The sequence below is a fragment of the Eublepharis macularius genome, chromosome 1 (genome assembly GCF_028583425.1).
Source record: "Eublepharis macularius isolate TG4126 chromosome 1, MPM_Emac_v1.0, whole genome shotgun sequence".
NCBI classification, from domain to species: Eukaryota; Metazoa; Chordata; class Lepidosauria; order Squamata; family Eublepharidae; genus Eublepharis; species Eublepharis macularius.
In genome coordinates this window covers 184474736-184496352 of record NC_072790.1, presented here as the reverse complement: position 1 = coordinate 184496352, position 21617 = coordinate 184474736, and the positions used below count along the sequence as shown (strand labels likewise).

Here is a 21617-nt window from a genome sequence, read left to right as displayed (position 1 = left end):
TCCGGGCTGTATTGCCGTGGTCTTGGCATTGTAGTTCCTGACGTTTCGCCAGCAGCTGTGGCTGGCATCTTCAGAGGTGTAGCACCAAAAGACAGAGATCTCTCAGTGTCGAGATCTCTGTCTTTTGGTGCTACACCTCTGAAGATGCCAGCCACAGCTGCTGGCGAAACGTCAGGAACTACAATGCCAAGACCACGGCAATACAGCCCGGAAAACCCACAACAACCATAAATGAGTTTTCTAATACAAAATTCTCTGGTTAAGAGCAGCAGAACTCTAATTTGGAGAACTGGGTTTGATTCCCCACATCTCTGCTTGAAGACAGCTCGGTGACCTTGGGTTAGTCACAGCTCTCTCAGCCCCACCCACTTTTTTTGTCTTGACGATAATAACAACATACTTTGTAAATTGCTCTGAATGGGTGTTAAGTTGTCCTGAAGGGTAGTATATAAATCAAATATTATTTTCATTATTATCTATCAATTGATCTAAGGTAAAAATTCTTTATCTGTCCAAGCCTTCCAGAAGAAAGCTGTTTCCCCAATTTTTAAGTCTGGATTTGACAATGTTATAGTTTAACATGTGAGAAAGAGCCACATTGATATTGTGAAATTATGTACCATACTCCTCTAGCTGCAGAGATTGTAGGAGAAACAAATCTACTTTAACATAAGTAGACCCTAATGTATTCAGATTTAAAAAGGCCTCCAAGAAAACTGTTAGGGGTTTTTTAGAAGCATATAGTTTTAGTTAATGATTTCTTGTAAGTTTGGTTTTTCAGAAGGACATTCTGGGAGTGAGTTTTGGCTCTCTCTAATCCCATTTATGCTTTCACCCACTTTCGTTTCACCACTCCTCTCTAGAAATTGCAATGTAGGTAAAGATAGTGAGACAAAAGGGTGTTTTAAATTTACAACGGGACATAACTTTGAAAAACCCTGATGTTATGACTTTGTTTTTCTAGCACTCCTTTTATCTTATGATTGTACCCCTCTAGTTTTCCAAGCGATAACAAGAGGTGCCAAAGAGGTGTTAAATGTCAGCCCTTATAGTTTATATGACCTGCCAACTTTTTAGAAATTACTGACTTGACCTGGATTGTTTTTTGTAAACTATCTTGCTATTTGTTCACAATTTTCCTAATGAATTTGTTTGTAAGAAGATATAGAAGTGGGTACCTACCCTGCAAGGTATGCAGTTTGCCTATGTTATTGAAGTGCATCAGTTCGTTTGAGTATTTCTCCAATAGACTTTTAATTTACCACTATTTCTGCCTTGGTTTGGTTGGAGGTCCAGATTCCTGATTGGAGTCTCCCTCTACTGGGACACTAATGAGATTCCCCTTTCAAAAGCTCAAGACAGATTTTCCAATTGAGAGGAAGATTTGGGTCCAGCAGCACCTTAGAGAACAATTTAATTTTCAAGGTATGAGCTTTCAAGAGTCAAAACTCCTTTCAACAGACACATGGAGTGGAAAAGGGGAGGTGTCTTTAAAATCCAGGTAGAGAATGGGAGGGGTACTGCAAATTAGATTGTCAGGAAGCAGTGCCACTGGGCCCGAATCTTGCTCTTCTACTACAGACCAACACAGCTACCCACCTGAAACTATTCCAATTGAGAGGAATGATCCCAGTAATTTGTACACATTAACAAGTATGCCTGATGATAAGAACTAAGGTCCCAAAAAGCAAATCCTCCTTCATTAATTGAAAGCTGCATCCTCTTTAAAGAATCTTTGGTGGTCTTGAACCCCACATACATTTCTGAAACAAAGTATTAATTCTATGAATATATTTATCTACAAGGCATATAAAAAGGAACTACACGCAAGAATCTAGCAGCACTTCAGAAACCAACAGGGTGTAAGCTTTCAAGAGTCAAAGCTCCCTTCTTCAGATACTGGACCCTCCCCACTCCTGGACCGTCTATGTCGTTAGCGCCAAAGATACGGCCGCCCCTCCTGAGCTGCCAGGACCCCGGAGTCGGGCGTTGCCAACCTCCAGAGCCCTCGTCGGGGCTCCCCCACACCAGCTACACCCCCAAAAAAGAGTCCAGGGATACCTTAAAGACTCCGCGACATTTATCCCCGCATAAGCTGTCGTGAGCCGGGACTCGCTCCATCAGATATAGAGGTCTGTAAAGCGATTACACCGGTGCTCTGACATTCGCCAGAGAAAAAGGGAGCAAGGCGGGAGTCGCTACAGAGAAACCAGTTGAGAAGATCCCAAGCGCCTGCAGCCTTGGCGCCTCATCCCTCCGCCACACCCGGGGTCGCCCCCCAGGCTCCGCCCCCGCCCCCCCGCCGCGCGCCCCCAGCCGCTCCTCAACCCCTCGCTCCGCCCCAGGCCCCTGCCACTTCCCCTCAGCCAGCTATCAGCCCGGCCCTGGGCGCCCCGGCCGCCGCCCGCGCGCCCGCCCGCACTCACATCTGATACTCATCTATCGCCTCCACCAGCTGCCCCCAAGAGTCGAAGTCGGTCCCCTTCCTGAAACTGGCGCCCCAGCGCTGCAGGTGGCTCCGAGCGGCTTCCGACATGGTCCCAGCGCCGCTAGCGCACCATGTTCGCCGCGGAGGGGGAGGAGAGGGGCGAGGGCTCGCGCCGGGCAACCCCCGCTCCGTCCAGCCCAGCAGCAACGGCGCCGCCAGCCACCGGCCAAGCCCATCTGCCAGCGCAACCAACCCCGACGGCCGCCTCTAGGCACCCCGCCCTGCCTCCAGAGGATCAAGTTAGGTTGCGCACGGTCCGCCCCCCACGTCTTCGCAAGCTCAGGGAAACTATAGTAACGCTTCGGATCCCCGAGAGGGTGAAACTGGAGAGCAAGCGCCATAGAGATCGAGGCGGAGCGGCTCCCCTATTGGGCGTCACGCTCTGGCCCCGCCTGTTTTCAGAACAAAACAGGAAGTGAGGGATATTTCTGTGAAGCACGATCTGAGTCCTCTGGCACATTAGAGACCGACAAAGTTGCAGGGTGGAAGATTTCTAAAGTCGGAGCTCCTCACGTCGGGTGTTTTCATCGCTGTTTCCTACTCATTGCCATCAGGATTTGCGGCTTAACGCTGCCGTAAAGGAGCGAGTTTTTCCATCCCAAGCGCCATTGCTACCGAGGCAATGGCTGGTTCCATCCCTATGACTGGCCGAAACACTTCCGCCTCGTTGCCTCTCCCTGGGCCTTGCGATGAGGCCACGTGACCCGCTGCTGCCGGAACTGCCCCGGCTTCCTCCTCGGTTTGCTGCTGCCCGAGCGAGCCTCTGTCCTCGCTGAAGGGGGAGTTTAGTCGTCGCGCTCCTGCGCCGCCTTGGGGGTCTCTGGGGGGAGGGCCCCCCGCCGTCTCAGGTAAGCGGCAGCTGGATGTTGCCTTAAACGTCGCCTCAGAGCTGAAGGGGGGCGCACCTCCTTTGTTTCCGCCGCTGCCGCCCAGTCTCTGTACCGCGGAGTTCGGTGGGCAGCCCCTGTCCCGGGCGCCCTAAGTCGCTTTGAAAAGGAGGTTTTCGGAGCTCCAGCCTTTTCACGGAATGGGTGCATCGGGGCGGAGGGCCGCCCCGTGGGTAAAGTCCTTCTTCTGGCCAGTCTCGGGTGTATGTGACCGCTGTGCTTCTCAAATAGCTGGTCCATAGTCCGGCGGTGTTTACAGCTCCCCCAACCCCTAAAGCCATGTGCTTGCCCAGACGATTAGGCAGGCTGCCACCTGCCTCCTGTCTGTTGCTAGAATCCCGTAGGCTACAAGCCCATTGTTTATTTGTTTGAAGTACAGCCGTTAAAGCAAATGGAACTGATATCCACAGAGCAGGAGTGGTCGCGCCGCTTCCCTTGGAATTGTCGTGGCTCTCCTGACTTTCTTCTCCCAGGGATTGCTTTGTAATTTGCCCATTATGGCTCCTATAACCTCCTTTAGAACAAACAAAAAAAACCCTTCCTGACAATGTTTCTCTTTCCGGATAAAATCACAGCGATGATGAGGTGCCCGTAGGCAGATCCTTCACAGATCACAAAGATGCAGAAGAAAGCCTCTAACCTGGGGTGGGGGGTTGTTCTAATGACTATCCCCGGGAAGGTGCCCTCAATGTGTTGTTACTCAGCCGATTCAGAGCCCGATTGCAACCAACAGTAATTCAGAGGTCAAGGTGCTGGTGGAGGTGGACTTATTAAGAGAGGAAGAGAGAAATCCCATCTGGCAAGAGCTTTGGATCTCCGATCCTAACCGTATTTACGTGGACGTCATTCCCATGGAGTTCCATGAGGTTTCTCGAAACGGGCTTACAGTTGCAGCCCCGAACGATGAGTCATGACGCTGGCTGTGAGCACAGCGCCTTCAGTCACCACCATAGGGACCAGCTAAGGCATCACTGGAACCGGTTCGTGCTTTCTCGGATGTAAATTCCGGTGCTCTCTGATGAGGATGACAGCTTCATTTCGAGTGATCCCAGCCCGCCACCCTCGGAGGGCGATGACGAACAATAAGCCCCGCCCGTTTCCCCCTATCGCTAGTGTTTTATTAACATTCCCGACTTCTGCTGAGAGTCTGGGACTACTTTAAAGAAAGGGCGGCCTGGGCTGCAAACTTTTCGTCCTATGCAATGACTCCCGCTTTGGAGTTGGAGGACTGAGCCCCGACTCCGATTTTGGCAGCCCTCAATCGGTTTGCAATGCCGTGGATGGAGTCAGGCTTCCCACTCCCTCGTCTTTGGGGGCAGCGGCGCACCCTCCTCCCCTCCATGAAGCATCTGCAAAAACGGGAGAGGGAAAACTTGTCCCGGAGAAGAGGGGGTAGCAGTGGAAAGTTGAGCTGAGGTGATTTGTGCACGATTAGTTGGGCGTTGGTCCCATTGGAATTGGTAGATCTTTCTTCCCAAGTTAAGTGTGGACAAGCTTAGGCTGCGGGCCTCGGGCACCGTGTTCAGCGGAGAGGGCTGAGCCGGAAGGCTGCGATCCAGCTGGGAGGAATCCGTGCATCCTCGGACGGCTAGTAACGATTGTTCCTTCAGCTGTCGCGGCGCGGCCATTTGGAGCCCAGCCTGGAGAGCCATACGGAAGCGGAGCGGCTTGGCCTCTTCAGGGCCTTTTTCCTCCCACCAAGCAGGAGGTGCTGCTCGCTTAGAGGACGGTAAACAGCGCTGACTCTTTCCCCGGAGGGAGCTGGGCTGAGGCCTATAGCTGTAAAGAGAGGCCTGGGGCCAAGAGTCCGCGGTGAGAGGTCTGAAGCTTCGCCTTGGGGGTTCCGGTCGAGCTATGGCTCGCGTTCTGGCAATTCCTAAGGCCACGGGTTTCTGCTACACAGAGTATAGGAATGTTTTGTGGTGGTAGTCTTAAGCATAATTTCGAGAGGTTTAAAGCAGTTTTATTATGTTCATCTTGCCTCCTCTGGACACAGCTCCCCAGATTCAGGTTTCCCACTTTGGGTTTCCCAATGCAGGAAAAAGATTAGGAAAAACCTGAATCCTGAAGCAGCAAGCCGCTTCAGGATTTGAGTATTTAAACTGCTTCAGTATGATTAGGAATCATTCACCCATTGTTTCTAATGGGAAATGTCATTCCCGGCTTTCCGAGGGCCTGAGGAGGGCTTTTCTTACCTAATCATACTAAAGTTGGTGGGGACCTTCTCCTAACTCTCTTTTCACAACCACCCAAGTTTCAGAAAGATTGGACTTCGGGGGGGGGGTCTATGGCCCCTCAAAGAAGGTGCCCCTATCCTTCGCCCTTCTTTATTATCTATTGTTTGCTTGTTAAAGGTTTTTGCTGTGTGTAGAGGAACCCCCACTCAAGCAAAGCAAGGCCTTCCACTCAAGCTAAGCAAGCCCCCCTACCCAACAAGACAACCAACCCCCTCCCCCCAAAAAGAAAAGAACCCTGCAAGTCTAGTGACTCTCCTACTAGTCTCTAGGGACAGGTCAAGTCAGGTCAAGAAGCACAGTAGGTCCAGCAGTTGAATCACCAGCAGCAGAGGGAATCCATGCAGTCTAGTCCAGAATCCAGATGTCCCAGGCAGGCCAGCCCAACTGCCCAGACTACCACAGAGACAGAGGTAAGCCAGCAGGAAGCAGGCACCAGTCTCAATGTCTTTCTAAGCCAGGGCAAAATGGAAGCTGGCTAAAAGGCAAGTCTCCAATTTAAATCCCTGCAGCATTTCAAAAAAGAAACAGCAAGAAAATAGTGTGGCGGCTACTGCCACTCTACCCGAAGCATTTCAAAGTGCTTCGGAAAGCTTTACTTCAGTATTTCTGAATCTGCTCAGCAATGCTGGGGCCGATTTGGAACTACTGAATCTTTCCTAATCAGGCCCGATGTGGGTTAAAAACCCGAATCAGAAACCCAAAGTGCACACCCCTACACACATATACTAAATAGATTGTGATTATGGTAGTTATAGCTATACTTTGAACAATCAGCTTTATATACTCCCTTCCTCCAGGAGCTATACAATCTTCCTCCAAGTGGGCAAAATGGATCATTAGTCTTTTTTAGAAAGAAGCTGTAGACACAATGGTGCTTTCATTTTTTTTTTAAAAAAAAGTGGGCCAAACTACTGAAAAGGTTATAACTTGGTTCTGAAAAGTTTAAAAGGCATCTTTTTACCATTAACGAAAATGTCAGCATGAATTAAGAATATTTACCTTCTCTAAATGGCCAAGTTGAACTAATTGTATCAAAATATTATCTCTAGCACTAAAGCGTAATTATGTTTACTACAGCCACCATGAATTGGTAATTTAAGCTATAATGACCTCACACATTCAGAGAGCAGTTAATAATGGGTCTTTTGATAGAAATCCTGAGTAGCAAACCTAGTTGATGCAGCCATGAATGACAGCCATGCACTTTGGACCTCTAAAAAGAGATTACAGAAACATGGAGTCTTTGTACTCATTCTAAAACAATTGCCCTAGTAAAGTGTTATGGGATTTTAAAAAATATCTATATCGTTTTTAGCCTTTTTGCTTTTTTTAAGTTTGGGTCTCTCAAAATCATGGGACGAGCCTTGGCTGCTCCCTGCCTTTTGCCCTCTTCCCCAACTTTCATTTTTCTGGCCTTGTAGAAATGCAACTTAGACAAAGATAAGAAGAAGAGAGTGTTTTGGAAGTGCCATGATTTATTCTCCAGCACTCTATTGTTTCTCGGATATATCCTTCTTAGTAAGTATATGAGATAAGAGGCGCCAGACAAGTGTTAAATGTACTCTTCATAGACTATATGACCTGCCAATCTTACAGTGAGTAGATGGTTTACTTTTGTAGAAGTGTTTTGGTATTTTAAACAAACATTTTGGTGACTTGTTTGTAAAGGATATATGTGTGGCAGGGTCATGCCTTGCATGGCATGCACTCTGACAGAATCACCCACAGTGCATCCGTTTATTTGAGTTCTTTTGCTTCAATTTTTTTTGCCAGCATTTCTGTTTTGGTCTTATTGGGGTGCTAAGCTGCATTGGGGCTTCCCTTTGTGGGGACACAGGTGAATTTCCCCTCACATAAATCCAGTTTAGGAGATAACTTAGGCTTGCAAATATACTATCTCACTCAGTCCTGTAATATAGCAGGGTCTCAGTGTAGTTAACTGAGACAAACACTGTTTTTTAAATATATAATAATTTTCTTAGTCTTTTTGTGAAATGAAGAGTGATGGATATTTTTATATCCTTTTAAGAAGGCAGGTGCATAAAAATGCAACATCATTTATGTACAATGGCCAACATCTTTTTTGTAAAAGTGGTGTATGTGTTTTTGTACATGAAATAAACTGTACAAGGAGAAAGATGTTGTGAGCATGAACCTTCCCTTAGTAGTCTGCTATGTGTGCTGACCACCTTCTGCTGAATATCAGGGGACCTTCAAACAAAAAATGTATGGGTGGGGGGGAAGAGAAGAGAGGCAAATTGATCAAAATTGCCCCCACCTCCCTCTTGCATAAGGAGAAAGCTTACTCTTCTTAGTCCGCCAGTAGAAGGATGGCAAGAAGAGTTTTCCCCCCAGTTCCATCTCTTGAGCCTTCTATGCTGCCGTGTATGTTTATGAGGGTTACACAATCATCACCAGAGGGATTGGGGGGCAAGTTGGGGAAAGGCAGGGAAAGATGCACTTCCACAAGCATTTTCTGTTTGCACTAATGTAGGATCTAGCCCTTAACACATTACTTCTTTCTTACTTTAGGCTTTCTAAAGCTCTTACTGTGAAGAAAGTACTTAAGAAAAATGACTCACTGGTTTCATCGAAATCCTTTAAAGGCTACGGCTCCTGTCTCATTTAATTACTATGGGGTAGCCACCACTCCTGCTGCAACAAAGATATGCAAGTAAGTGGTTCTGAATTTTGAAGGGTTTTCAAAACCCACTATGAATCTTGATATAGAACATGCATTTTTACCCATGCAATGCTGTTGAAACTCTGAAGTCTGTTTGAAAAATGAATGTTGTTATTTTTGTTTTATATAGTGATTTAAGGACATCAAGAACACATCTCCTGGAACTTTTTACAGATTTGAATTGTAATCCAGATATGATGAAAAATTCAGCTGATTCTTATTTTTCGCTCTTGAAAGGTAAGCAAGCAGACCAGTTGGTGTATTTTGTTAATAGGTTCTGTAAATAAAATTGGCGTACAGAAAGAAACTTTTTAATCTCTGACACTGGTGCTTTAAAGCATAGATTTTCTTTGCTCAGCTCATAAAGAACTTACAGTAAATAAAATAGAATGGTAAATTGGAGGAGGAAGGAAGGTGTCTCATAGAGCAAGAAATTGATCTAGCTAACCTGGTGTGCTTGACATAGAAACAAAAAAAATATCTGTTAAGTCTATATACTCATTCCCTATTGAACTCTGCATAGTTATAGAGATGTGCTGATACCCTTATCTATGGTATTCTGAATAATAATAATCAAAGAACTGCTGCTTTTTCCATTGTCATTTGTCATCTTCCATTGCCTCAAGTTCCACTGACTGCATTTAACTCGGTTATATAGACTTTTATTACCTCATTGATTGATTACCCCATCTCTATTTTTTATATTTTATTTTTAAAACCCACATTTGAAGGACCCTGTTCACTTTTGTGACTCATTACGATGAGTATATTGTTGCCCAAGCCAGTTACTTTATTGTTTCCAGGGGTAATTTCATAGAAAAAGAACTGCAGGAACTCGTTAGTATAACTCATTAGCATTTGCCACACCCCCTGACATCACCGGAAGTGTGTCAGAAGGCAACACCCACCCCTCAGGCCTCTTTCCCCAAAAATCTCCAGGTATTTCCTGAAAATAAAGCAGAATGACTTCCTCTGGAGAGACAGCCCCAGCAGCCCTACTTGCACGGACACACTCACTCACGAGTCACAAATGAAAATAAAGCAGCAGAATGAACTGAAGCAGCTTACCCTCCTTTGGAGATCCAGGCCCAGTAGCCTTACTTGCACTCACTCACTCCCAAGTCACGAATGAAAATAAAGCAGCAGAATGAACTGAAGCCGCTTACCCTCCTTTGGAAGGGAGGCAGAGGGGAGGAAAAGGAATTACGTGGGCTGGGCCAAAACCCACGTGACCTCTTTTCAGCTTTACAGGAACGCTGTTCCGGCGCATTCCCCCTCCAAATGAGCCCTGATTGTTTCAGATTCTTTGTCTTGAGTTGTTTGGGATACAGAATGCAAATTTGTCAGCTTTCCAGTAATCTCTTCAATTTAGCAGGAATTTTTACATGTTATAAAAGCCCAGAGAAACCATTAGAGGAGTGGGCCTTTGGAGCGGTTTTGTTTGTAGGGAAGGTGTTGCTACTACATTCTATTGTATTTGTTTTCATTGAATGTCCTAATTGTTGATCATACTGCATTTTGCTCAGTGAACGTCTTGCCTATTGATTATATTGTATTCACTTGCAATGTGTAATCCACCTTGGATCTTAGTGAGAAAGGCAGACTATAAATAAATAATATTTTTAATATCAAGTGAATATAAATATTAACAGTATTACTTTTTTTGCTTGTGCTAAATTGTATGTCAAGGCTTAGAGCAGTGGTACTCACTCTGGTTCACAGAAGGCTACATTCACAAATATTGTCAACCAAAAGAGCCTAATTTACTTCCAACGCTGGCATGAGGTTTGCACCTCAGGAAGGCTTGCAGGCCCATTCTTCTGGGGCAGCTGTCTCAGGATGAAAACCACCTGCCAACCACAAGCCCTAATGGGCAAGAGACTTGCCCACTTCTTCGAAACATGAGAAAGGTGCCACAATGGAGACCTGTGCTGAGAAGAGCCACATGTGGCTCCAAAGTCATTGAGTATCACTGGTTTAGAGCCTTGAAACTATAGCGGCAAGTCAGGAACAAGATTATTTCATGTGCCGTATATCTATAGTAGCAAGACATAAAGAAATGTTAAGGATCATTTTGAAACTCTTTGATTCACAGAGGAATTATGACAATTCTTTAATTTTATTAACAGGTTTCATAGTTTCACTTGATGACTCTTCACAGGACAGCAAGTTGAGATACGTTCAGAATTTTAAGTGGACAGATACCTTACAAGGACAAGTACCAAGGTATGGAGGCAGTGTGAGCTCCAGTGCTTATAACAGTCTTATGCAGATTTACTCCAATGAAGCAACTCTGGAGCAACTCTGCATAGAATTACACCACTAGCAACTTAAGAGATCTCCAGGCAATCAGTAGGGGGTAGACTAGTTATTTAAGATTGAACACCCCTTGTTCTCAGTTCATTTGTGTGAGCATAAATTAGCCTGTTTGGGCTTTGCTGCAACAAACTGTTACTCCTGCCGAAATTTACTTTTCATAAAAAAGTGGATCTCACTGAGTTTAAATGTTGCTCAGGAGCAAAAAAAAAAAAAGTGCAGTTTGATCTTGTACGTGTTGACTTAAAACTATGTTCTACAAAATTCAAGTACAACTAGACCTGCAGCTTCAGAAACAACTTCTAGAACAGTCAACGAGAGCTGAACACAGTGAGGATAATATGGACCAGTACATTTAGAGTCTACACAAGCACTCAGTTTGTTATCAGATTCCATTATTCTGGCTGTCTGCTTTATCTTCCTTATTTCTAGTCCTTGTGATTGCCAGAGATATTCTGAAACTTAACTTTTAGCAAAGCTTTGGTTCCCTGAACAGCTTCTTTGTGGTTTCCTTGCTTCTGTCGGCTACCTGTGTCAAGTATCTATGACTTTTCCTTGTTATCTTCACATAACTCTTTTAATTCTTCCTAATTGATCTTTAACCAAAACTGTCTATGAAGTCTTGAATTTTAGAAAGCATTTAGATTATGTGTTGGATACCATCAGCTTTTACACTGGTGAAAATGTGAGGGGGGCCGGTTCCCCATTGATCACCAACAAGGCCATGCTGGGGATCACAGAACCTCCACAGACAACGGCCATGCATGATGGATGGCTGTAATAAAGAGGGGAGCGAGAGAAGTGAAAAAGCTGGCTGGTTTCAACCCTGTGTAAAATAAATATATCTTATGTTTTTATATAGAGATAGAGATATCAGGCTTACAACACCATTGAGAGATCTAAGTAGAATCTCCAGGTTCAGAAGCTTCTGAATGCCAGGAGGAAAAGGTGGTTAGTTTCATGCCCTGCTTCTGAACTTCCTGGAGTTAATGTGACTGACCATTGTTGATGCTACACCCATAGTCTGATCGAGCAGGTTGTTTTCAAGTTCTTATGGAAAATTGCTCAATTTGCACTATATAGTCATTGTGGGTCTCTTTGTGAGCTTACATAATAAAGAGAGAGAAAGAAGTGCTGAACGCTGCCATGAATATGAATTAAGAAACAAAAACACTGATTAGACAGCTTGCTGGTATCTAGAAATGTTGCAACTGTTATATTCTCAGTAGCAGTAACTGGGAGACTTTAGAAGTTCTGTAGTAATACGGCTGATTTCTACTTTTGTGCCTTCAGTATTTGGGATGGTTGAGAAGGAGTTAACAGAGACTGTCTTGTGTTTCAGCCCTTCTTAGGCTGAACTAAAACAAAGTAAGAATTGTTTCTGATGAGACAATTTTTGTTTTCACATGATGTGGAAGAGGACAATGAAGGGGAGTAGAAGAAACACAAGCTGTTTTGTTTAGTAACTCTAAAATATGGTCTGAATATTTGCAGTATGTTGTAGTTTAGAAAAAGAAATGTTATTTGTGGTGCAGAAAATCACATGATTGGCTTGGTTTATCCCCTCCTTAGTGCCCAGCAAGATGCTGTATTTGAGCTTGTTTCCATGGGATTTAATGTGGCTTTGTGGTACACTAAGTATGCATCCAGGCTGGCGGGGAAAGAAGAGTAAGTATTGTCACTTGAGTATGCACTGTTACATTATTACTAAGAATTGGATCCTAACTGTTCTGTTCGGCTAAGTGCAAAACCTTCCACCAGCTGAAGTGGCTTTTTCACTGGCAGAACGTTTACCACTCTATTGTGGTGGTTTGTGCAACAAAATCTGCATCTCTGCATTCCTATGGGCAAGTTAACAATTTCAGTGTATTTGGGTCCACAGGACAATATGACTTTGAACTTAGCTGTTTGCTAAATGGGAGGGTCACTACAACCCCCTCCTCCCCCCTCTCGTCAGGTAAAAAAGGCGGCGGGGTGGGAAGCCAGTTGAAAACAACACTTTTTGCCGCTTGCAAGCGTCAAGAAAAGTGTATTGTCAAAGGCTTTCACGGCCGGAGAACGATGGTTGTTGTGGGTTTTTCGGGCTGTATTGCTGTGGTCTTGGCATTGTAGTTCCTGACGTTTCGCCAGCAGCTGTGGCTGGCATCTTCAGAGGTGTAGCACCAAAAGACTTTTGGTGCTACACCTCTGAAGATGCCAGCCACAGCTGTTGGCGAAACGTCAGGAACTACAATGCCAAGACCACGGCAATACAGCCCGAAAAACCCACAACAACCGTCAAGAAAAGTGTTGCTTTGAGCTTCAGGTAAACCCGAAGCAGGAAACACAAATCTTTTTCAGGTGCACACCCCTAAAAGTCAGTGTTATTATCATCCCCACTATACAGCTGGAGAGCTGGGGTTGAGAGAAGTGGCTTTCCAAAGACCACCTACTGAGCTCATGGCAGTAGCAGGATTCAAACCAGCACATTTCTTAGCTCCAAGCAACAACTAGTTTGATCCTATTTGTATCTATTCAGAAATAAGCCCCATTGATCCCAGTCAGACTTACTCTGTAGGAAATACACACAGGACCACAACCTTGGACTCCTTTCATCTAGTTTTTTTTTTCAGTTGTGTTATAGCACTATCTAGCTAAATAGCCCTTTCTGATTGTCTTTGAGGGCAATGCTGGTGGTCTTGCTTCCTAGGCTAGGATCCAAAGGATGTATGGGGCGATCTACATACTTGTTGGAGTTGCTTCTGAATTGCTAAGCTGCTATAAATATTTAAGACTGTGCCCCTGCCCCTTGCTGTTCTGTCCTGTGCCTTAAAAATAGGTTGAAATAGCAGCTGGCTTTAAAACAGAACTTTATATGAGAATCCTGGTTAATTTGATAGCATTAAATACAAAGACTTCCATGTGATGCTTAATTTTTGTGGGAGAGTTCTGCTAATAAACTGCCAATCCTTTAGCATAACAGAAGATGAAGCAAAAGATGTCCACCGAAGTTTGAAAATGGCAGCTGGGATTTTTAAACACTTAAAGGTAGAGCACTTTTCATTTAAAAATATTACTTATTAACATTAGCCTCTATGAAGACTTCGTATTCGCTCTTTCCTTCATATTCTGTACAGCTTTTCTTATGCCGTTGGTTTACTTTAAGCATGAGTGGGTAGTATTTGCTTGTTTTGAGTTTTGTTTTTTCTTTTTAACACAATATTCATATCAGTAAGTTTTAAAAGAGTAATTTAGAATACTGAGATCTGCTTCAGATATTCAGGAGGTACAAAACCTTCATGGCATGGAACCACAACAGACTGCATATGGGAAAATTGCTTGTTTGGAATGTGTTCATTGTCAGATTGCGAGCCAGCATGGTGTAGTATTTAGAGTATTAAGGCTCTAAGAGACCCAATTTCACATTTCCATTCTGCCATGGCAGCTTCCTGGGTGACTTTGGGCTAGTCTCATCCCTCACTAGGATGTTGTGAGGATAAAATGGAGAAGGCAAGAAGGCTGTAGGCCACTTGAAGTTCTCATTGGGGAGAAAAGTGGTGTATAAATGAAGTAAATAAGTTGTGTGTGGAAACTTTTTCCCTAACATGCTATAACATTTCCCCAGACAGAGCCCTTGATGAGGAAGTTTATTCAAGCAAGCAGTTGAACACCTGTGCTACATGTTCTTCTGAATGTTGGTTTGGGCTCAAAGTCTCAAATGCATCTGGTCTAGTGTACCCAGTGGTAGCAGAAAGCAAATGCTCACCTTTTCCTGGAGGTGTAGAAGGCCTGTATGGTCCAGTCTTCTAACTCTTTTGCCATTTCACCTACTGGTTATACTCATAAAGCTGAAAGCAGTGTTAAACATTTTTATCTTTCAAAAGAACACAAAGCTTTACTGTTTTTTGTTCAGGAAAGCCACATCCCTAAACTGATCACTCCAGTAGAAAAGGGACGAGATTTAGAAGCTAGGCTTATCGACTCCTTCACCATCCAGTGTCAAGCTGAAGCACAAGAAGGTATTCATATGCTTTTCTCTCTCTCTCTCGCTCTCTCTCCCCCCCCCCCCCCCGAAGTTCCTGAGCTAGTCATGTTCCAGGGTAGAATGTGATATGCAGCAAATGTTTTTTTTATCCATGTACATTCCAGTATGAATAATGCTGTTAGTAGGTGATGTTTAATAGAAAAATCCATCAGCTACAGGGAATTTGAAAGATTGGGAAATGATGATATTTCTTCAATAGAAAGTCTCTTTGTAGCCTCAGAGTGTTCTTTTTAATCAAGGAATATTTCAATTAAGTGTAGCTTGCCCTGGTCCCTCATATCTATAGGACTGCCTTTCTCTCTATGTCCCAGCATGGTAGCTTCGCTGATCTGAACCAGGACTTCCACAGGTACCACCTTGCAAACAGGCAGAGTTAACACCTGACCATACATGCACATTCTTTGTGGTGGCCTCTACCTTATGGAATGGCCTGCCTGAAGAGGTTAGGAAACTATGGAAAACTCAGGAGGGTTTTTTTTTTACACAGATAATAGAGCTGTGCTGTAAGGAAATGGTTCAGAGAGATTATTTGTTTAAAGGGATAGAGATTGTAGACTATACTGTATTATCCGTTGCTGTAAATTTGGTCTACTAGATAGTTTCTGCATTATTTAATATGTTGTGTCAAATGGCTTGTTTTGTTTCAGCTCTATCAGATTTCTGATTGTTTTCAAATTTCTACAAACCATTCCCTATTGTACTGTTTATTGAATGTCTCAGCCATTGATTGTATTGACATATGCTGTGTAATCTGCCTTGAGTCTTAGTGAGAAAGGCAAACTATAAATTTACATAAATAAAAAGTAAAATGACTCGTGTGACAACTTTATCTTCTATATTTCAGCTGTTCAATGTGTAACCAGAGTTGATGTTTAAAATGACATTTAATTTTTGTCTTAGTGACAATTGCCCGAGCTATTGAGCTGAAACACGCCCCCAGTCTGATAGCTGCTCTGTCCTATGAAACAGCCAATTTCTACCAAAAAGCAGGTATGTAGCTAACATTGATAATTCAATTTAGAATGAAAATTGGTAGTTACTCTCTAGAATCTTAAAGATGGAAGAAACACCATGGACAATAGAGAGATTTTATGGCCTTCTGTTTTAGCTGGGATGAAGCTTGGCTTGTGTTGGCACTGATCCCTTGAAATAGAATTCCTACAATATGAGAAAGGTGAAACATAATTTTGATTAGAACCAAATATGAATCGAGCACTTAGCTCTTTTGTGGCAGTATCTTAGCACAGTTGTGGCTAAGTATCTTACAGAAGTGCATTCAGCACAAAACATGCAGTAATGTTAAAGTGGGATTTTAGTACAAAATTACTTTGTCACTACCATGAGAGTAGGACAAATAAAATAGTTATCGGAAATCTAATCACAAGGGTTCGTGAACAAACTACTGTTGTAATAATAATACTGTCTTCTCATTCCAGATCAAACATTATCAAGTCTGGATCCAACATACACAATTAAGTGGCGAAAATACCTTCATTTGAAGTCCTGTTTCTATATGGCCTATGTAAGTCTTGGAAAAGACTTTTCAGTCAAATGCCCATCAACCTGCTAGGTCTTATTTTTAACCATTCTTTTCTGGAGACTTATTTTTTTGTTTGGGTTACCTAGTATATGTTGCAAAATTCATTTTCTTGGGAAAATTTCCCTTTATCTGTAACAGTACTGAAGTGGTGGGAGATGTTGCCACCCCTGTGCCCTCTGCCTACCCACTTGCCTGCTTCTCCCACTGATCAAAGCAAGCAGAATTTTAATTTTTCCTCACAGCATGCCAGAAGCATTTAACACATCCTTTCCCCCTCCAGGCTTACTGCTACCATGGCCAAACCCTCCTGGCTAGTGATAAATGTGGAGAAGCAATAAGATCTCTGCAAGAGGCAGAAAAATGTAAGTGTTCTGCTTACCAGCCCCCACCTCACAGAAAAGATCAGAGTTTTGTTGGATTTGCACACATTCCATGGTGACATTTGGAGATATAAAGACAAATGTACAGAGAATCCAACAGTGCAGTCCTATGCAGAATTACTCCAGTCTAAGCTCGTTGGTTTCAGTGGGTTTAGGCTGGAGTAACTCTGTATATGATCACACTGTAAGAGTTTAAAGTTGGTCTTAAAAGGTCCTTGTTAGTCCATGGATTGCTGGGGCAAGTTTTCCTATGGCAAGGAGGAGACCATGTGTTGTCCTGTTGAAAAGACTAATCATATAAATGGAGGAGTTTGTGATGTTGCTGTTGTAGCCTGGTTTCTGCCCAGAAGATTTCTTTTAAAATGCTCTCATTCTGCTAGTGACCAAATTGGAAATCTTTTATTGTACATGTTGATGTTAAACTGGCAACACTGCATGAGAAGTGTGTGCATAGATAATAGTATGCAGAAGATTTGTATAATACATAAATATTTCCGAAATGCATGCCTATAATATTCAGTTTGGTGTTGTGGTTAAGAGCACAGGCCTCTAATCTGAAGAACTGTGTTTGATTTCCCACCCACCCCCCATTTGAAGCCAGCTGGGTGACCCTGGGTTAGTCACAGCTTCTAGGAGCTCTCTCAGCCCCACCCACCTCACAGGGTGTTTGTTGTGGGGATAATAGTAACATACTTTGTAAACCATTCTGAGTGGGCATTGAGTTGTCCTGAAGGGCAGTATATAAATTGAATGTTATTATTAAACCTAAGTGCTAAATGTATTAAAAGGTATATGCAAGAGGATAGCTAAAAATAGCTTCAACTGTGTTGTGTATTGTTTTCTTGTGAAGTTTTTTCCAAGGCAGAAGTGTTGTGCAAAGAATATGGTGAAACCAAAGGTCCTGGAACTACAGCTAAACCTTCGGGCCATCTCTTCTTCAGGAAACTGGGAACTCTGGTGAAAAATACCTTGGAAAAATGCCAGCGAGAAAATGGATTCATGTGAGTGTATTTTTATACTTGTCACTCACTTAAGTGTATTTAGCTAAATCCTAAGCATGCTTAACAAAGTATGGGGTCCTGATTATTTCAGTGGGGATTACCTGCCAGTGACAGAAGTGAATGTATATGTGATGATTTCATTTTGCTGGCAACCATTCTTTATATCTAGGATTATAATATATTGATACAAGCTAGCAGAAGATTGAATTCCTTCCCACTTTCTCTGCTTAGTAAGGAATGAACCAAGGCAAAGCCATTGCTTTGTTGACTGATTAGAACAGCGTCAGCGATGAAACAAGCAGCCTAGGGCGCTTATGAAAGCTTTGTTCCTAAATGCTTCTAAGATGTGTTTGTGAAATAGACTGTGAGTATAGGTATAACCTATCAGATCCCATTTGATTCTGTTCCAGATAGTTTCAGGTAGGTAGCCATGTTGGATTGTAGTAGAAGAGCAAGATTCAGGTCCAGTAGCACCTTAGAGACAAACTGGAGTTTCAGAGTGTGAGCTCTGAGAGTCAAGGCTCCCTTCATGTCTGTTCCACTGATAGAAACTCAGAAGCATATTAATCTAGAGCCAAGCAATCAATGCCGTTTCAATGAGATCATAATAAAGATGGTAAGACTTGGTTGCAGGAGGTGAGTGCAAGACTTGGTTCTATTCTCCTCACTGATTTATGACAGTGTAGACCTAGGTGACACAGCACTGTAGATGGAGACCCCTTTGACAGGCTGGGAGACAGCTGGCGAAGAATAATAGTTGTGCCAGGGGCTGCTTCTCCAGGCTTACTTCTCTCAGACAGAGGAGCTGGAGGCTTTATGAAGCTGAGTTGACTTTATTTGTTGTCTGAACGAGGTATTGTGAGAATACCATCTGAATTGTTTAGTCAGTGCTAATTAAAAAGTAAAATAGATGACACTATGAACTCTCATTCAAAAGCTCAGGCTTTTAAACAAAGCTTTATTTTGACAGGCAAGTGGGATATGTGTGGGGAGGAATCCTGGACAAGGGGTTTCTCCTCTAGTATATAGACTTGGAACCTCTAGCAAGCACTGCCTTTGCATTCTGAAAGTACTGTACAGCTATATGTGTAGACTTATGGTCCTGGCTGTATTTATGAAAATAATACAAAAATTTAGAGGTGCATACAATTAAATTATGCAAGACATAGCTCGCTTGCCATATGGTGTTTCTTTTCAGTTATTTCCAGAAGATCCCCCCAGAGGCTCCTCAGTTGGAACTCAAGGCAAACTATGGTCTTGTGGAGCCTATTCCTTTTGAATTCCCTGCTGTGCATGCACAGTGGACTCCAGAATCCCTTGCTGCATTTGATCTCACCAAGAGGCCAAAGGAGGATGGTGTAAGACCAGTAATTCTTACTGTTTTGTGTTGTGAAGTTCTGCTTCTACATTAACTTGTTTAACTGTTAAAGACTCTGAAAGATTTGTACATTTGTTATCTTTGCCTTCTTCTGAAAGAGGTCTACATAGAAGATTTCTCTAATGCCAAAACTTTAAATGCACAGCTTAGTTAAGACTGTTATACACTTTGCGCAGGTGCATCTTTATAGCAGATGATAGTCTACCTGTGCAGTTTCCTCTGCACCATTTCTTGCAAACAATAATGTAATGAGTAACTATTCCATTGATTCTGAAACTTGGGTGGCTGAAACCTGTGTTTTGAACCCTTTGTGATAACCCAGTGGCAGAGTAATTTGATAATGCATTTCCCTACTTTCTCTCATTATTTACAGGCTAAACCGAAGCCAGAGGAAGAAGTGAAACCTCTGAAAGAGCCAGATATAAAACCTCAAAAAGACAGTGGGTGCCAGATTTCGTAAACTCCACAAGTGCATTGAATATCCCTTGTACCTGTATTTTGCAAACTCTGGGGTGCCATTGTTCACCCCCTTTGCTGATTCTTCTGGACTCCTTCATCCTAAAAATGAATTCACTGCTTTTCATGTTTCATAACTGTCTTTCTGGATTGACTGTATGTGGCTGCATTTCAAAAGGCTGTTGGAAATAATGTGATTAAAACTGGATGGAAAATACCCACTTCAGTTCTTTGTAGGTGACTTAGTCTAAACAAGAAGTCTGAGGAAGCTGTGGAAGATGCTGTGAAAAACAAGACTGATTGAAATATGTAAGGGATGGATACCAGAGACATACTTAAGAACATGGAGAGTTAAGCTATCAAGCTAATAAATGATGTAAAGAAATTATAGCGAAAGAGAGTACAGGGGCTTTCAGGTAGTGTTTGATCTTGAAGACCATTGATGGAAATGTTGGCTTGTATCCAACAACTGTGTTCTGCTATTAGCAAGATGCTTCTGCCAACAGAAGGAGTGGGGTTAATTTCCACGAATTCCTCCCTCCTACATTGTGCTTAGACCTATTTCTAGGGCCCCGTGGGCTACAGAAGGAAGGGGAGGAAGAAGTCTGGTTCTCATTTGATGCAAGCCGTTATTCTAGTAATGTTTGAGAGAGAGTGAATGATTATAAAGGCATCTGTTGAGACTCGTTCATGCAGTTTTTCATGAGAACTCAGCAGATGTAAAACTTGTCTAGAAGGACTGTTAATTAAGTCTGTACCATCTTGGATAAGCAGTACGTTGTTTGCTGTTTAAAGAAATGATCCCTCAGGGACAAAAAAAGTGCCCTGTTAAGAGAATTTACAGGTGCTATTGTGCATGTAGTAAATATAAAGAGGAATCAAAGGGGTTACTAGCTAGCCAGAGCAATGTAGAAAAGTTGGTAAGATTTATGGAGAGAATGAGGGAGACGTACCAAATTTCAGCTGCAGGATATAAACCCCTTGTGAATGTCAGTATCCTGGATTTGTCACATGACAGCGGATACAATAAGTAGTGAAGACTAAAAGTAATGTAAAAGTGTTGCATAAGCCCAGAAGAAGAAACACCCAAAGGTGTGTAGTGATGTCACTTTAAAAGGGCAATCCAGTAACAGATGGCCATGTGGAACAGCAGGACTAGATCATGCATCTAAGAGAGTATGAAGGATGGTTGTGACTCTCCAGAAAGCAAACATGGATGTGCTGATGTCGTTCAAAGACCTGTTGGATTGTGGAGCACATTAACAAATTTTAGAAGATCCAAAAGAGTGACATCAGGGAAACTGACAAGAATGTATATTGTCGAAGGCTTTCACGGCCGGAGAGTGATGGTTGTGGATTTTCCGGGCTGTATAGCCGTGGTCTTGGCATTGTAGTTCCTGACGTTTTGCCAGCAGCTGTGGCTGGCATCTTCAGAGGTGTAGCACCAAAAGACAGAGATCTCTCAGGGTCACAGTGTGGAAAAGATGTTGGCAGGTCATTTATATCTACTCAGGAGGGGTGGGGTTGGGCTGAGTCATCCTGTAAGCGTTTTCCAGGCTGTGGAATGCTAATGGAGGGAGGCTTCACTGTATCCTGAGGAGGTTCTTTTGCATATGGATTGGTGCTTGATGTGCTAATCTTCTCTGCAGGGCTATTGTCAGGTACAGAGTGTTTTGTTAGCCTGGTGTTTTTCAGGACTGGAAACCATGCTCTATTCATAGAGCCATTCATATTCATAGAGCATGGTTTCCAGTCCTGAAAAACACCAGGCTAACAAAACACTCTATACCTGACAATAGCCCTGCAGAGAAGATTAGCACATCAAGCACCAATCCATATGCAAAAGAACCTCCTCAGGATACAGTGAAGCCTCCCTCCATTAGCATTCCACACCCTGGGAAACTCTTACAGGATGACTCAGCTCAACCCCACCCCTCCTGAGTAGATATAAATGACCTGCCAACATCTTTTCCACACTGTGACACTGAGAGATCTCTGTCTTTTGGTGCTACACCTCTGAAGATGCCAGCCACAGCTGCTGGCAAAACGTCAGGAACTACAATGCCAAGACCACGGCTATACAGCCCGGAAAATCCACAACAACCATGACAGGAATGTAGCTGCATTTCTGTTTATACTATTTTTGGTTTATACTTTTCTTTTTGCAGTTTTTTCTGCTATACAGTTTTGTGCTTTAAATTTCAGGATAGAATACAGAATAGCTAGA

General features: G+C 43.3%; 2 protein-coding genes across 4 annotated transcripts in view; one reads left to right on the top strand and one right to left on the bottom strand.

Annotated features, from left to right (window-relative positions):
- The window catches only part of AIDA (axin interactor, dorsalization associated), a 36954-nt gene extending 34246 nt beyond the window's left edge, over window positions 1-2708 (bottom strand). For both annotated transcript variants that reach the window (XM_054980011.1, XM_054980020.1), the window contains exon 1: window positions 2427-2708. In XM_054980011.1, the coding sequence (XP_054835986.1) occupies window positions 2427-2536 (110 nt within the window). In that variant the 5' untranslated portion in view covers window positions 2537-2708. The remainder of the gene's footprint in view (window positions 1-2426) is intronic.
- A 207-nt stretch (window positions 2709-2915) lies between these two features.
- BROX (BRO1 domain and CAAX motif containing) lies at window positions 2916-20816 on the top strand. 2 transcript variants are annotated; one of them, XM_054999830.1, is made up of 13 exons: window positions 2916-3336; window positions 8145-8286; window positions 8426-8532; window positions 10425-10521; window positions 12184-12279; window positions 13566-13638; window positions 14504-14609; window positions 15536-15625; window positions 16072-16157; window positions 16456-16537; window positions 17406-17556; window positions 18755-18914; window positions 19308-20816. In XM_054999830.1, the coding sequence occupies exons 2-13, from the start codon at window positions 8186-8188 to the stop codon at window positions 19392-19394; spliced, it is 1236 nt and encodes a 411-aa protein (XP_054855805.1). In that variant the 5' UTR covers window positions 2916-3336; window positions 8145-8185; the 3' UTR covers window positions 19395-20816. The 2 variants fall into 2 exon arrangements, with proteins under 2 accessions (XP_054855805.1, XP_054855814.1); XM_054999839.1 differs by lacking the exon at window positions 2916-3336 and adding an exon at window positions 4619-4791.
- The last annotated feature ends 801 nt before the right edge of the window (window positions 20817-21617 follow it).